The sequence below is a fragment of the Caloenas nicobarica genome, chromosome 5 (assembly GCF_036013445.1).
Source record: "Caloenas nicobarica isolate bCalNic1 chromosome 5, bCalNic1.hap1, whole genome shotgun sequence".
NCBI classification, from domain to species: Eukaryota; Metazoa; Chordata; class Aves; order Columbiformes; family Columbidae; genus Caloenas; species Caloenas nicobarica.
The window spans coordinates 44,321,965-44,335,993 of record NC_088249.1 but is presented as its reverse complement, the minus strand read 5'-3'; the positions used below and the strand labels follow the sequence as shown (position 1 = coordinate 44,335,993).

Here is a 14,029-nt window from a genome sequence, read left to right as displayed (position 1 = left end):
AGTGGGGAGGGAAGGGCACGTCCAGGCACGGCGGCTCGGGGCCAGACGCCTCAGCCTCGGCATGAGCGCTCCTGCGGCCCCCCAGCCCCCCGTGCCGATCGCAGCGCGGGGGCGCCCCGTGGGGGAGGGGAACCGTAGGACGCACTCGGGTGTGGGGCGGAGCCTGGGCATTTTATGAATGGGCTCATATGACGTCATTGGGGCGGGAAGAGAGGCTCCGTCTTTCACCAATCCTGCGAGACATCCGGGAGGCACGGCCAATCGAAGCACGGCTGCCGGGTGACGGCCATCCTCGTCGACCAATGGCCGTAAGAGCGCCGTGCCGACCACGTGGGGCGCAGGCCGCAAGTAGTACGGGGGCGTGCGGCCGCTGGCTCCTTGCCCCCTCCTTTCCGGCGCGGCAGGAGCGTGGCAGGGCCGCGCGGCCCGGGGGCGGGCGGGGCCGGCCGCGTTGCCGGGTTACCCGGTGGCTGAGCGGCCCCTCAGCCAATCGAGACCGAGCGGGGGCGGGCGCCGTGACGGCTGCGGGTCGGCGGTGGCCGGGAGGGCTCAGTTCGGCCGCGGCCGCCTCCGCAGCATGGTGGCTCCCGCAGCGCTCCCGGCCGCCGGCCTCCTCTACTGGGTGGGCGCGCTGGGCGCCCTCTACGCGGCGGCGCTGGCCTCCTACCGCCTGCTGGCCGGCTTCCGCGTCTGGGTGCTGGGCAGCGGCGCCGCCGCCGTGGGACCGGCGCTAGGCGCCTGGGCAGGTGAGTGCGCGTCTCGGCCGGCCGCGCCGCCCCCGCGCCGGCTGCTCTCACCCTCCGGGGCCGGGACAGGCACCCGCGGGGCAGCGCGACGGCGGCCTCGGGCCGGCGGGAGCGGGGCGGGGTGCGCTTCTCGTGGGGAGAGCGGGCGGCGGGCTGGCCCTCGGGGGAGCCGCGGTGGCCCGGCGGAGCGGCTCGGGGCGGCACCTCGCGGCCGGGCTTGCGGCAGGCGGGTCCCCGGGCGGGCCGGCCTGGGGCAGCGGCTGAGCGGCCGGCGGGTGCTGCCGCTGCTCCGGCCGCGTCCCCGCGGAGCCGGGCTCAGGCTCGCCGCGAAAGTTGCGGGGCCGGAGGTCGCCGGTGAGAGCGCGTCCTGACGGAAGCGCCGTTCGCTGGGACTTGGGGGCGGGCACGGCGCGCTTGAACTTCGGCTCGGGCCGCATGGCCTGGCCTGGGGCCCGCGCGGCGCGGAGCGGTGCTGCCCGAGGCGCCGTCCCGCTGCCGGCTCCCGCTCCCAGTGCGGCTGCTCGGCGCGCCCGCCCCCTCCGCGCCGGCCTCGCACCTCATCGCTGACGTCACGGCAGCCCCGTCCCCGCCGCCCCCGGAGCAGCGGGCGCTTCCCTCCGCACGCGCCGAGCCCTCGCGCCGGCCGCGGAGCGGACCCGCGGTCTCGGTCGGCAGCGCCTCTGCGAGCCGCTGCGCGGCCGAACGGCGTCCGCCGGCCGCGGGGGGCGAACGGGCGCTCTCAGAAGCGCTTACGAATCGAGTGGCGCTGCGAAAGTTGTGCCACCCCCGCCCCCCCTGCACATCGTCCCCTCTCGAGCCCTGGGACGTGGCTGCCTGCAGCTGAGGACCCTTCAGGAAAGGGCTGCAGCACGAGCATGTCCCTGGTGAGAGGTGACAGGAGCGGTGGCCACCGCATTGAGCTGGCAACCCAGAAGTGCAGGAGCGCTGTGGGACTGCAGAGAGGATGTTGCAGGGGACTATCAGGGCTATATTGAGCTAACTTACTTCAGTTCTCTGACTCCTAGTCATGGGAACTGTGCTGAGGAAGGACCATTCCTTCCCTCTTATGCTGACACTGCTGCAGTGGCTCTTAAGTAATGGTGAGGAATTAGAAAGGGCTTCTCTGCCAGTGCAACAGCTCAGGCCGAGGCAGTTTTCAAATTCATTCCTGCCAAAGACAGCGAGAAGGGAAAGTCCTGCATCTGGTTGGGAATTGTTAAGGTGAAATTGATAAAAATAAGTGCAAACTGTAAAGCTGTGAGTTTGAGATGAGAGACACTAAAAAAGGTATTTCTTTCCCTCAAGGGGAGTAGGAAGACATCAAGTGCTTAGACTCTGCAGCTGCTTCTAGGAGGCAGACCTGTAGGTACAGCAGCCCCACAACAACTTGATAGTTTGCAGGGCTGATGAACGTGGTTCCCCATAACTTCTGCAACAGCCAACACAGAACTCCTATGTGATGACATGGTCAGGTGATTAAACTTCTGCTTGTGTGAGACACCGGTAAACTAGCAATGCTACCGGCTGTGTTCATAATCCCAGAGCTTGGACAAGTTATAGCACTGCATACTACCAGCTAGAGAAATGGCATGCCTGTTAAGGAGATGGTTAGCACGGGAGACCCAAAGCCTCCTTGGCTTTGTAATGTTGGTTTCGAGTATGTTACTGCATTATCAGTTACCTGCTGACCTGTGTTACATCACAGAAGTCTTGGTGGCCACTTTAGCTTGTCCTGCATGGTTTCAAACTTGCAGTGTTCGAGCCAAATGCCATCTTATCAGCTGGAATCACAATCTGTAGACAATAAATCTTTCCTCAGTCACATCCTTAAACATCCCATGAATGGAGAACTGTGATGCAAATGTCCTTTGTTATTGTTCTGTACAAGCACAGGCAGCAGCAGACCATTGTATATGACCAATGGCTGCTCACAAGAATTATTCTTTCTCTTTGCCATGATCAAACTCTTCAAGCCATAGAGCAAGAGGAGTGTTGGCAGTACAGCTAAATTCCTTGTGTTTGTTACTCCTGCTCTGAAGTGGGAGCACTGCTGCAATGTCAAGGAGGATGGAGAAATAGGATGATGGTGCCCAGTAGCACCTGATAGCTTGGACCTGAGCTGTCACTGTAGAAAGGCATGTGGCCATCATGATGTAGCTGTTTCATGTCCTCCGGGTGCTGCTGCTTTACTGGGCCAGCTGCTGTAGGCTCCAGCTGAAATGAGGAGAGGTTTTCCCAGTCTGAATAAACACTGGTGTACTGTGCCCTGAAGTGCATTGTGGTACCAGCAATAGGCTGGGGAGGCTGTTTTCTCTCCTCCTGGAAAGGAGGATGAAGGCACAGCTGCCAATATATGGGGTCACCTTGAGAATTAGCAAATTATGAAGGCATACTGTGGGAAGAAGTGCATTTCCTTCTCTCCTGGTCTTTTAAAAAACAATGGGTTTGATGCTAATTAGGTGCTATGATTACTGTGACAATGCATTCTTTATACTGCACAACTAGAAAGCAACTTTACAAAAACCAGAAAACCCTTACAAGCCCTTTTATGAGGCCTCCTTACTGCCCTGTAACTCTGCATGTCTGAAATTGAGTTGCACATTCTTTCCTTGTTTTCTTAGTGGGTTTTTGGTTGCATATATGCAATTGCTTCTGTCTATGCTCTAGTTTGCTGCTACTTCGAAGGAGGGAATGTGAGGAGGAGGACCTATGTAAGCTGATAATGTTCTCTGAGAAAATTAGGTTTGTAGTACTTTAAATAGCAGCTGTTATGACAAAAAGTTGATTTTCTACTGTCATGCTTATGGGTGAAGATCTGTATGCAGCTTTTCTGTTTTTCTCTCCCTGTAACTCACATCTGGCTTGATTTTGGCTACTGGACAGTGATGGAGGCTGGGTGGGTGTTGTCTCAATGTGGGGTTTCTGGGTGTATCTTGAGAGAGAACACAGTGAAAACTCCTGGGTGGAGTGCTCTGTACCTTTAATGTGCCTCATGAATTGGTAACAGAAGATAACAGATCCCTTCCTTGGATAACAGTTTAGCTGAATAAACCACAGGCTTGACAGAATCGAGAGTGCCAAGGAGTCGTTCTGAATCGCTAAGAGTACAGCCTTCTTGACAGGCAGATCTGTTGGCAGTGCTGGTAACTGTGATCTATAATGGTATTTCCTTCGGTTGGATGAGAGTGTCCTGTTCTCCCGTTGCTGGCGGTGGCATGCAGCCACCTTGCTTCTCTGCCATTGACAGTTGGGGGTATTCTGGAGTATGGAGTGTCTGGAGCAGGGAACCGTCTGCTGCTGTTGTAGCTCCTGTTTGGAGAGTTGCCATGTCTCCTATTTAGGAAGGTGCCTTTTTTTTTCTGGAAAAGATGAGATCGTTTTTCTGCCCCTTCTCTTTAGTAACTTGGTGAAAGGAAGTCAAAACGCTATGGTAATTCAGACTGGGAAGGACCTCAGGAGGCCTCTATCTAGTCCAACCACCTGCTCAGAACCGGATCAGCTGTGAGATCAGACCAGTTGGGTATGTGCACACGATCAACTCTGTGTATTCAAAATATGCCAGCACCACAAGTTGGAGTGATCTGATGCTCTAAAACTTCTAATATCTTGGTACTTTTTTCTTTCTTTTTTCCTGGCTCAAAGTTGCGAATATTTTAATGAGCAGTGTTTCTTTTTCCAGTTTACTGTAACTGAAGTGATCTGTTAACTAGAAACAAAGTTTATTTTGGCTGTGTAATTGGTTATATGACACTCAAAGAAAAGTCCTGTTTTCTTTCAAGCCTCACAGTGGCTTAAGAATGTGTCTACTTCTTCCCACAGTGCCTTTAATGCAAGCATGGTTGAATAATCGCATATCTAGTGATTGCAAAATATCTGATAGTGATGATGCTTTCTCATGTGGTGAATACAGCTGTACAGTTGTACTGGGGCCAACAAATGTTTGTGAAGCTGAGCTTGTCTTAATTAAGCTGCTTGGAGTTTGTTCACTAACATGCAAAAATGACTAAATGTGGGCAATTCGCTCTAGATTTCTCAAAAAAGAATCTGTAAGAGGTCATTAATCAGGATGGTGCTCTGAACTGCCTTTAACTTTCTGTAATTTGGTTTTAGACAAAAGCCCCTTATTCAGTCTTAAACTGTTCTTTTCCTGTGTAAATGCTTAACAATGAGTTCTTTAATCAGCAGCAAAGCTGGTTGAATGCTCTCTGCCTGTTCTTGTTGACTTATTTTACTTAACACGGGCTACATTTGACTATGCATAGTCCAGCATTTAAAAATAGCGAATTGCATACCAGGCCCACTATGGGAGGCATGAAAAATATATGTAACTGTGCTTCCTAGAAATAGCGTCTTATAAAACAGACCCTGATCCTTATGAAGTTCTTGGGACAACCTTAAGTTGGATGATAAATGATTTTAATGACAATTTAAGAACTCCACACAAAGGACATTTGCTTTAGTGATGACCAGGTGGTAACTTGTTGATAACCTTGAGCAGCTTTCACAAGCCATGTCATTTTTCAAGCTACTTAGCATCAAGTGAAATAGTTGTTACCTGAAAGCTTTTTTTGTTTTCTGCAAATGAGTTTTGATACCCGTTACACAAATGAGTGCAATCTTGCTTTGCAGGTGTTTGGCAATGTGCAATTATAGTTGACAGACCATGTCACAAATCACTGCTGCAGATTAAAACAGTCAACCTAGTGCAGTGTGTGGTGAGGGTATAGTTAGTGGGGAAACAAAGGGAGTGTCAGCCTCTCTTAGCACTGCTCTCGCTGCAAGGTGTGCGAGGAGAGGCTCTGCAACTCCCCACTTTCCCTGCACATGAGTACTTGCCTGGTGTGTGAGGAGCTTTGGGGAGAGGTTTTAGTTATCTCGTCCTAAAGCAGAATCACTTGTTCAGGCATTTGCTGACTTCAGTACTTCAGATTCATGACAAGAGTTTTCTGGTCTTGCGCTGCATTTTGGGCACTACACAGACACTTCTACCCTTGTATGAAATAAAACATGGCACTTGTCAACCCCAAAAGTAATGTTAAGAACATGCAAAAAAAATGTCAACTTGCTGATAAGTCTTGACCATGACAGCTCAAGTTAAACTTGCAGCCTGAACTTGGAGTATGTATTTTCTTGTATGGCTATTTGCCAAGTGCTTCCGAAGGGTTACTGCACTGAAATGTGGCTCTGGGAACAATCTAGTGCAAGTGCCCTAATCCTTTCTGAACTTCTCACGAATGCTGCGCTCCTGCATGTGTGGCTTTTTCTTTTTGCGTTTACCATGTGACATTTCCAAATGTCCATCCTAAATTTTCTCTGGTTTAAAAAAAAAAAAAGAGCTGTCTTCCTTTAGTCATCGATCCTACTCATAGCTTGCAATTTAGAAAGCTTCTGTCAGTGTCTTCCCCAGCCTGCTTTTTGCTGGACTAAGCAAGCGCTGCTTTGCCAGAGCAACCCAGTAGTGGTGGGATCTCTGACCTGTTGCTCTGGGCTCTGCAGCTCGCAGTGTGTGGTACTTCAGTGGCCTGCAACTCCCCTTGAGACCATGCAGCTCTTAGTAAGTTCGGCAGGTCCTCTAGTATTTTTTATGTAGGCTACTGCAACTAACTTATCCTAAAAATCAGTTTTGCTTCTTGGACAGTATAAAGGAATGAACCACACTCTACTCTGTTTTCTAAAATTTTGCTGTCTTTCTGCTTCTCGATTGCTGCTTTTAGGCGTTTTCTTTTGCATGTGATGCTACTGACTGTTTAAAATGTCTGCTTAGTAGGGTTGCTTGTCACTAGTTGCGTTCAGTGCTACTCTTCCGCTCTCTGGTGAGAAGAGGAAAGAGAGAGCAAATGCATAGAGCGCTGAAGTCCAGAGTCCCAGTGCTTCATTTCTGGCTTGTGTCAGCAGCTGTTGAGACTAAATGTGTCCATGTAGGCATCACCGACCTCAGCATCAACCAAGCTCATAATCTCCAGCTCTAGAGTTTGATTTGGTGGGAAAACTTTTGCTCTGTGTAGGGGTGTGTGTGTGTGTGGTTCTTTTTTTAAGATGCTTTTCATTTTCCAAGTGAAATCCTGAGTGAAAGTGTTCAGTAACGCAGAACTAAGGTCACTGGGGAACTTGAATCAGAATATGAATAGGCTTTGCCATGTTTATCTGCAGGAACAGAGATGGATGTGCAGGACAGTTAAATGCTGTAGTATGTTCTCTCCACCTCCAAAAAAAAAAAAATGCTGACTGTGAGTGGAGGACAGACGCTGTTTGCATGAAGGTGAAAGGAATACCCATCTCTGATAAACAGCCTGAGAGGGAAACTCTTTTAAATTTATTAACCCCAGAGGGATGAATGGCTGTGTTATTTTAAGTTAGCTTGTTCTCTCAACCTTATGTCTATTTTAAAGTAGGAATACTTGTAATGGAAATAACTTACTTAAACCCATGGAATTTATGCAAGGAAGTAATCTAGAGTACTATCTCGCTTCAGTTTCTTTATATTGCTTTTTTGGCCAGTGTACTTCCCTCCTTTTTGGGAAGCTTACCTGTGAAGCGGCCTGGTGAAAGCAAGCAAGACTGTGTGTAGGAGTGAGGAGCATGGAAGTGTTTCCAGAAGAAAATGCCAACTGGAACTGTGCTGGGTGTTAGAGGTGGTTGGGTAAATGCACTCCCGCGTCAGGAAGATGTGAGCTAGCAGGAGATCCTGAGAGTGTGAGGGCAGAGCTGGGAGCAGGGTTTGGGAAAACTGCAGCAGTTTACCTGGGAATTAATTTTTGGTAGGTGGATGAAATGTTGTTCTTGGTTTTATGAATATTTTAATTCCTAATTCATAGGGTTGAAAAGACCATCCTTGCCACATAAGGGATGAGAGTAAGAAAATAGCATTCCTAATTATTCTAACAAATGCCAAATGTGATTCTTTAGGCTTGTATCTGAACACAAATGTGGGATAAACAGCGTAGCTAGTGGGTAAAGCATCTCATTGTGTTGGCTTGCATAGTTTAATCACTTTCTGATTAGATTAAGGGTTGCTGCTTGTAACTTGAGATGACTTCTGTTGCTCACTTATTGATAAGCTTCAGGGAATCTGGGTTCCGAGAGTAAAGCAAAATACTTTTCATACTGAGTACATTAGTGCCTTAAAATGCTAGAATTAGGGCTACTTGACTTCTTTCACTGTAGTACATTTAATTGCACAGAAGGGTTCTGCCTAAAATCTGCTGTATTTTGACTCCTGATATTTAACCTTAATATAGCATTTTTTTCCTGGATCTGTGTAACTTCCCAGATTCCTGGAGTTGAAGTCTAGAGCAGTACGCCATCACCCACTGGGTGAGTCATTAGCAGAGCTGAAATTCTGAGCCACAATCTAAGCTTCTCCAGTTAACACTGGAAAAGAGCTATATGCAAAATTTCCTACTGAGCTTCTGATTTATTCCCCTGCCCTCAGCAACAGATGGTGACACCTAAAATCCTGGGGTTTAGCTGTAGTTTTTGAAAGAAACCTCTTGTGTAGCAGTTCTTAAAGCTGAAGATGAGATGTCCAGAAGCAGAGCCTTGGGGCAAACAGTGCCCGTCCCTTGGTTTCTTGTACTACTTTTTCCATTTGTATGTCACCCTCCCTGCTTCTTTCCTTCCACAAGTTCTCTTGTACTTCTCTCATGACTTAGTTGTTTGTCCCAAAGAAGGTGGGAGACAGCTGTGTGGCTCAGGTTGGGGCATGGTCTGTATACATGCAGAACCTACTGTCTAGTTGACTGTACAGGATTTGGCTGCAGTTTATTTTATTTTTTTTTCCTACCTCCTTCCTATTTTCTCCTCTTTAAGTAATGGTGAGCCACAGCGTTCCAGGAGGGTGTGTTACATCAGTCATGCCAGTGGGACAGCTGCACTCCCACGTCTTGGGGAGCTCTATACTTAGTGTACAAGGAAGAGCAGGGTTGAGGAACTCAGGTCTAGGGATGTACATCACAAAGATTTTCTAGAGGATTTTCATGTATATTAGAGGACCGCCACTGAAGTAGAAAGGGAGAAGAGCTTTAATGAGAGAAGGGGAATGTGAGGTGTGGGGTAAGTTCAGTGAAGCAAAGGCTATTGTTGTTGAGGGGAAGAACCTGTTGTGCAGAGTCTGGTCTCCTTCCAAAGTCTCTGGTCCTTACTGTTAGATGCAAAGGTTTGGGATGTGTGCAAGGTGTAGGCATGGAAAGCAGAAGGCAGAGAACTATTTACAGTGTGACTGCTGCTACCTAGCCAACACTTGCTTATGCTTGCACTCTGCTTTTCCACACTCTGCTTCACCACTAGATCCTTGTTCCAGCAAGTCCCAGTTTCACATTCCTCATCTGTGACCAGCCAATTTGTTCCTATAAACCTCTTCCCTTGTATCTCTTCTGAAGCTTCTGGTTGACCTGCTTCCCATGGGCTTTGGCCTCTCTGCTTCCTTCCTCAGGATTCTTATCCTGTCAGCAAAGGCATTTAATCTATAAACTCGTTATTCCCTAATACTTTTCACAAATATTTTTTTTTCCTGAAGAGTTGTGTATGCCCAGTACTCCTGGTGTCTGAGTCCTATCTGCCACAGGAGCTTTACATCTCTAGAGTGCGATTGAGTAGAAGTGATTCAGCACAGCTCATGAGTTGGACCTTTAACAGGCGGGAGAAGTTGCAACCAAGAGAAAGATCAGGCAGTAAAGAATGGCTGCATTGCTGGAAGAAGCTGCTACCTTGTCAGTAGTTGAACAAAGGATTACAGTTAGGGTTTCTTGGTGTTTATTTCTGCCCTCAGATGTGCTGCATGTCCAACCCAGTGTTTATCTGGTGTGGCAGAAGAGGATGCGTGCTCTGATCAGCTTACAGTTGTGCTTCAAGGCAAGTTACCTGTCCTAATACAAACTCTTTACCTCTGTCTCTGTGCCAGTAGTCCCAATTCTGTCTTCAGATCTATGTCAAAACCTTCAGTGCTCCACAGCTTTGTATTTGTTCCTAGATTCACCATCTAAGATCCTACATTTGCTCGACTGGTTCTTCACCTTTGGTATTTTTTGTCAACTCTAGTCATAGCCTGGAGGTTCACTCCAGTTTCCAGGGCCTTGTTCATGTTTCTTTGCATTGGAATCAGTTTACTGTCTCTCTCATGCAATGTCAGTTTATAAATGAGATATCATCGGTCACAAGAAGACTGAATATGTGGTTTTGCATCGTGGCTTTCTGATCTAATTGTTTGGTGGGGGGAGAGAAAAAGGTAGATGGAGAGCTCTTCTACTTTTTTCCTCCTTGTGCTGGCACTGGTGTTAGTTTTGTTCTACAATGATCTAGTTAGGAAGTCTACCCTGCAGAAAACTGGTCGCTTTTGGCTATTTATGCTCCCTAGGCTGCTTTGCTATGAGTTAAATTGGTTCCAGTGCTGGTGCAATGGAAGGGAAATTTGGCAGTATAATGAAACTATGTGTTGCGGTTACAGTGAAGCCCAGTGGTCAGCTTGAGTTGCTCCAAGACCAGGCTGCTGCCAAAAGAATTGCTTCTGCTCTCGTCACTGGCTGTGAGCTCTCACTGCTTCCCTTATGTCACCTCTAGTTGATGCAGGGTGGTGGTGTGAGTGAGGTCTGCTCGCTAGCACGGCTGACAAGTCACTCTACGAGAAAGACCAGCTGTGGATTTAGCTGGATCAGCTTGATGATTTGCCTGAAAAGCAATTGGTGAACAGATGCTGGGGAAGCAGGTAGGAATGAATGGTTGGGTGATACCCTGCAGCTATGCTGGCTTAAACTGAGCCTAAAACTGCAGGAGGAACCTGTTGTCCCTTCTGTTGCTTGGCCCCACCTTGATGGGCTATTCCAGAGTCTTGTTTTGCTTGGTTCAATGTGGGTGGCATGTGTGCAGTCCTCTTGTGGTATGTTGAAAAGGCTGGGTTGTGAGTTGCAGAGTACAGTTTTGGAGATCCTCGCTAACAAGTTCTCAAGCTCCTTTCCTTTTCAAAGACTGGGACTTGTATTGATTTGATAGTTACGGAATTAATTTTAAGAAAACCTTAAGCCACTCCTTACACAGTAGTTTTAGTACTCCGTTCTTTCTGTGGGGACCTATCCCTAGGGACAGACCAGTTGTATTTGGCTATATTTAAAACTCTAATTCTAGGAACAAAAATCTTGATGTTTTACAGTGTTTGAAAATGTGAGGGGTGTGGGAAATCTGTTCATCTGGAAGTAATTTTGACTAAACTCTCTTAACTTGCAAAGAAATAGGTGGATTTTCAAGCTCACAGCTATACAGAATTGTGGTAGGATCTCATCCCAGCTGGATTCCTCACTTCTAGACTGTTGCTGGTTGCAGTTAAAATCGAAGTGTATAAGTTCTGATATGTAACATTGCCTTGCCAGCATATGAAAGAATGCATTTGTTCAGGTAAATGTTAGTATGACATACTAGTGTAGACTAGCTTGTTTCAGTCACTGTAAGCTTTGGATTGAAACCATGTCTCTTATAAATTAACGTAGCATTTATCTCCTTGCAGCTTTGCACCCCCACTCCCAAACTTCCAGCACAAATTCTGTACAGGTAGAGGAAGTAGATCTGAGTAAGAATATATTTTATAAGTGCATATTGTTTTAAAATAGTATTTTCTGTAGAAGTTGATTTATTCTCATTTTTAAAGCCTTTTGGGGGAATTAGTAGTATGGTGTGCATCTAAGCAAGGGATGCTAGTCATAACTTCTAATGCTCAGTCCTGTCCTGCATATAGTCTTACTAGCGGTGAACTTTCTGTGGTCTGAAGTTTTGCCCTTATTCTTAAATCTTGGAGCAGTAATGTGGGTGGTGTTCGTATGTTTTGGTTTTTTCCTCTCCAGCTGTCTTGGTAACTTCGCAAGCTACTTCCACAATGGCAATTTTTAGTATGAATGATGTTCCTAAATTCAGTAGGGCATTAACAGGTGGGGTGGGCTGCTCTGCCTCTTAACAGTGACCTGGCCAGACTGTGCTGTGCCCCAGGGTGCTGACATTTCTGTACGTGTCCTGTTGCTTTTGGAACAGCACTATTTTGGTGAAGTGGCATTGGCTGTCTGTCCATGCCATAGGAAAGATTTGTGGGACCTGCAGGATAGCAGCAGAAAGCAGAATTGCTCAAACAGTTCCTGTAGAGAGTGGGGAAGCTTTGTGCTGTTTTGGAGAGGTTGGGGGGAGTGGGGAATAAAACTGCATTGGCAAGCTGGTTCTGGCCAGCAAACTAAAGGTACCACAGTATGTATATGCTGAGGTGGTACGAGCAACCTCCTTTGCCTTTCCTAGTGTCTGACTTCTAAAGGAACATTTTCTCTTGGACCAGAAGCAGAAGTCCAGTGGCAGAGCCTGAGTCCCACTCAGAGAGGAATGAGAGGAGCACTGCTGGAAACCTTTTATGTTGTCTGTTCCTCTAGGGAAGCTGTAAACCTTTATAAGTCAAAAAGTCCTCAAAGTTGGGATAGGAGAGCTGCTAGGATGAGATGTCAAAAAGTGGGGAGAACAGCAAATAGAAGTGATGGGACACAGGAGGTTCACATAGTCAAACAGGGAGCTGGAAGGGTGCAACCTATTGTAGGTCCTGCTTTCCACAGCATCTGGGCAGTTGGTGGATGCTGTTCTCCCTTTATAGCATTACATCTCTGGACAAAGGGTGTTGCATGAAATTCTTCTGAGCTTCCTTTTTCCTGAGCTGTGGTGGGTCAGCTTGCTTGAAATGAGCTGAAGAGTCCTGTCACCACTTACTTGAGTGGAGTACTTCCTAAATGAAAATGGCATTGGGGAGATTGCAGTGAAGACCTTGGAAGGAAGTTGTGGTGGAGCTTGATGGGGGTGTGCTGCATTCTTGGTGTAAGTCTCCACCTTGGCAGGAACAGGGCATGATGAATGGTGCCATGTCTGTGCCAGTGCTCTCTCGAGCTAAGGCTCAGTGGGACCTGAAATTCATGTGGGGGCCATTCCCTCTGCCAGCCGTATGTGCCCTGCTGCCTTGGCTACAGGACAGGCAGCACGTAGGGCTGTTGGCATCACATTAAGGGCAAAGGCTCTGCTGAAACTTCTGCAACATCCGACTGAGGGGACTTGGGGGGCAGGCTGGTAGTGAGTGGTGTAGGAAATGCTCTCTGCTGCCTCCTGCTGCAGCTGAGCGTGGTGTGGGCTTGGCTATGAAGAAAGTGCTGGTAGCCCAGGCCGGTCCCGCTGGAAGCCAGGCTCTGTGGAAGTGCCAGCTTTTTGCCTGGAGTGCGGCTCCACCGCCTCGATAATGTGCATTTTTAGTGTCAGTACTGATCAAATTGTGTGCTGTGACATGGATACACTGGGATGAAGGTGTAAGGATAAAAGGTGCTCCTCACACCTGTTGAACCCTGGGCCTTGTGTGAGACTTGCAGGCTGAGGTGCTGCCGCCCTGCAGCAGCCCGTGCCCCTCCTGGCGGGGCCGCGCCGCCGCGCACGCCTGCTGCCCAGGACAGCGCCGTGCCCACGGGCTGGGGCAGGGCACCACGCGTGGGCGCGGGCTCGCAGTGTCTGTGTGTCTGTCTGGGTGTCTGTGTGCGTTCGCTTCCCGCACGTCGCGGCGCCGCAGCGCCCCCTGCTGGCTCCGCCCGGCGGCCGCTGCGGGTGTTGGCGCCGTCGGTCAGAGCCGGTGCCGCCGCCCCGCCGCACCTCTCGGCCGGAGCCGGCTCCGCTCCCCGCCGGCTCCGGTGGGCGGCGGGGGAAGTCCGCCCCGCTCCCGGGGGATCTGCTCCCCGCCGCAGGGGAAGGCCGCTCCTGCCCCCGCGAAGGGTTAACGCCGCCTCACCTCAGCCGCCCCGGCAGGGCGGGAGGAGGAGTGCCGTCACTGCGGCGGCTCCCGCGCCCGTTACCTAACCGGGTGACATAACGCTCTACCTCCGCTCCGCTTATGAAACGCCCGGGGCCAGCGCTGGGGCAGGTTCACAGACACTGCAGGGAGGAGGTGGGGCCCTTTGGAGTCCGGCGAGGGTGCGACTGCCTTCCCCGTCCCGGGTTCCCGTTATTCCCGAGGTGCGGCATGCCCTCGCTCTCGGCCCAGCCGCCCCCAGGGCTGCGGGTGCCCCGTCCGTGAGCCGGGCGGAGGGGCAGCTCTCCTCCCGGAGCTCCGTTAGCGGCGGGCAGCGGCCGTGCGGGTTGTGGATCGGAAGGGGCGCCGCTCACCTGCCGCATCTCGGCAGCCCGGGCCGTGCCTGGATGTGACCGGGCCGGGGAGGGGGGTCTGCAGCCGCCCCGCGTGACGGGGACACTGGCAGGTCCACGCGGGGCCGGGGGCCACCGAGCGCAGCCTGTGCCAG

The 14,029-nt window shown here is 50.0% G+C and overlaps 1 protein-coding gene across 1 annotated transcript in view; it reads left to right on the top strand.

Moving 5' to 3' along the window:
- The first annotated feature begins 302 nt into the window (after positions 1 to 302).
- Positions 303 to 14,029, top strand: part of HSD17B12 (hydroxysteroid 17-beta dehydrogenase 12) — an 88,675-nt gene continuing 74,948 nt past the window's right edge. The window contains 2 exon segments of the mRNA XM_065636952.1: positions 303 to 570; positions 573 to 746. Coding sequence (XP_065493024.1) covers positions 303 to 570; positions 573 to 746 — 442 coding nt within the window.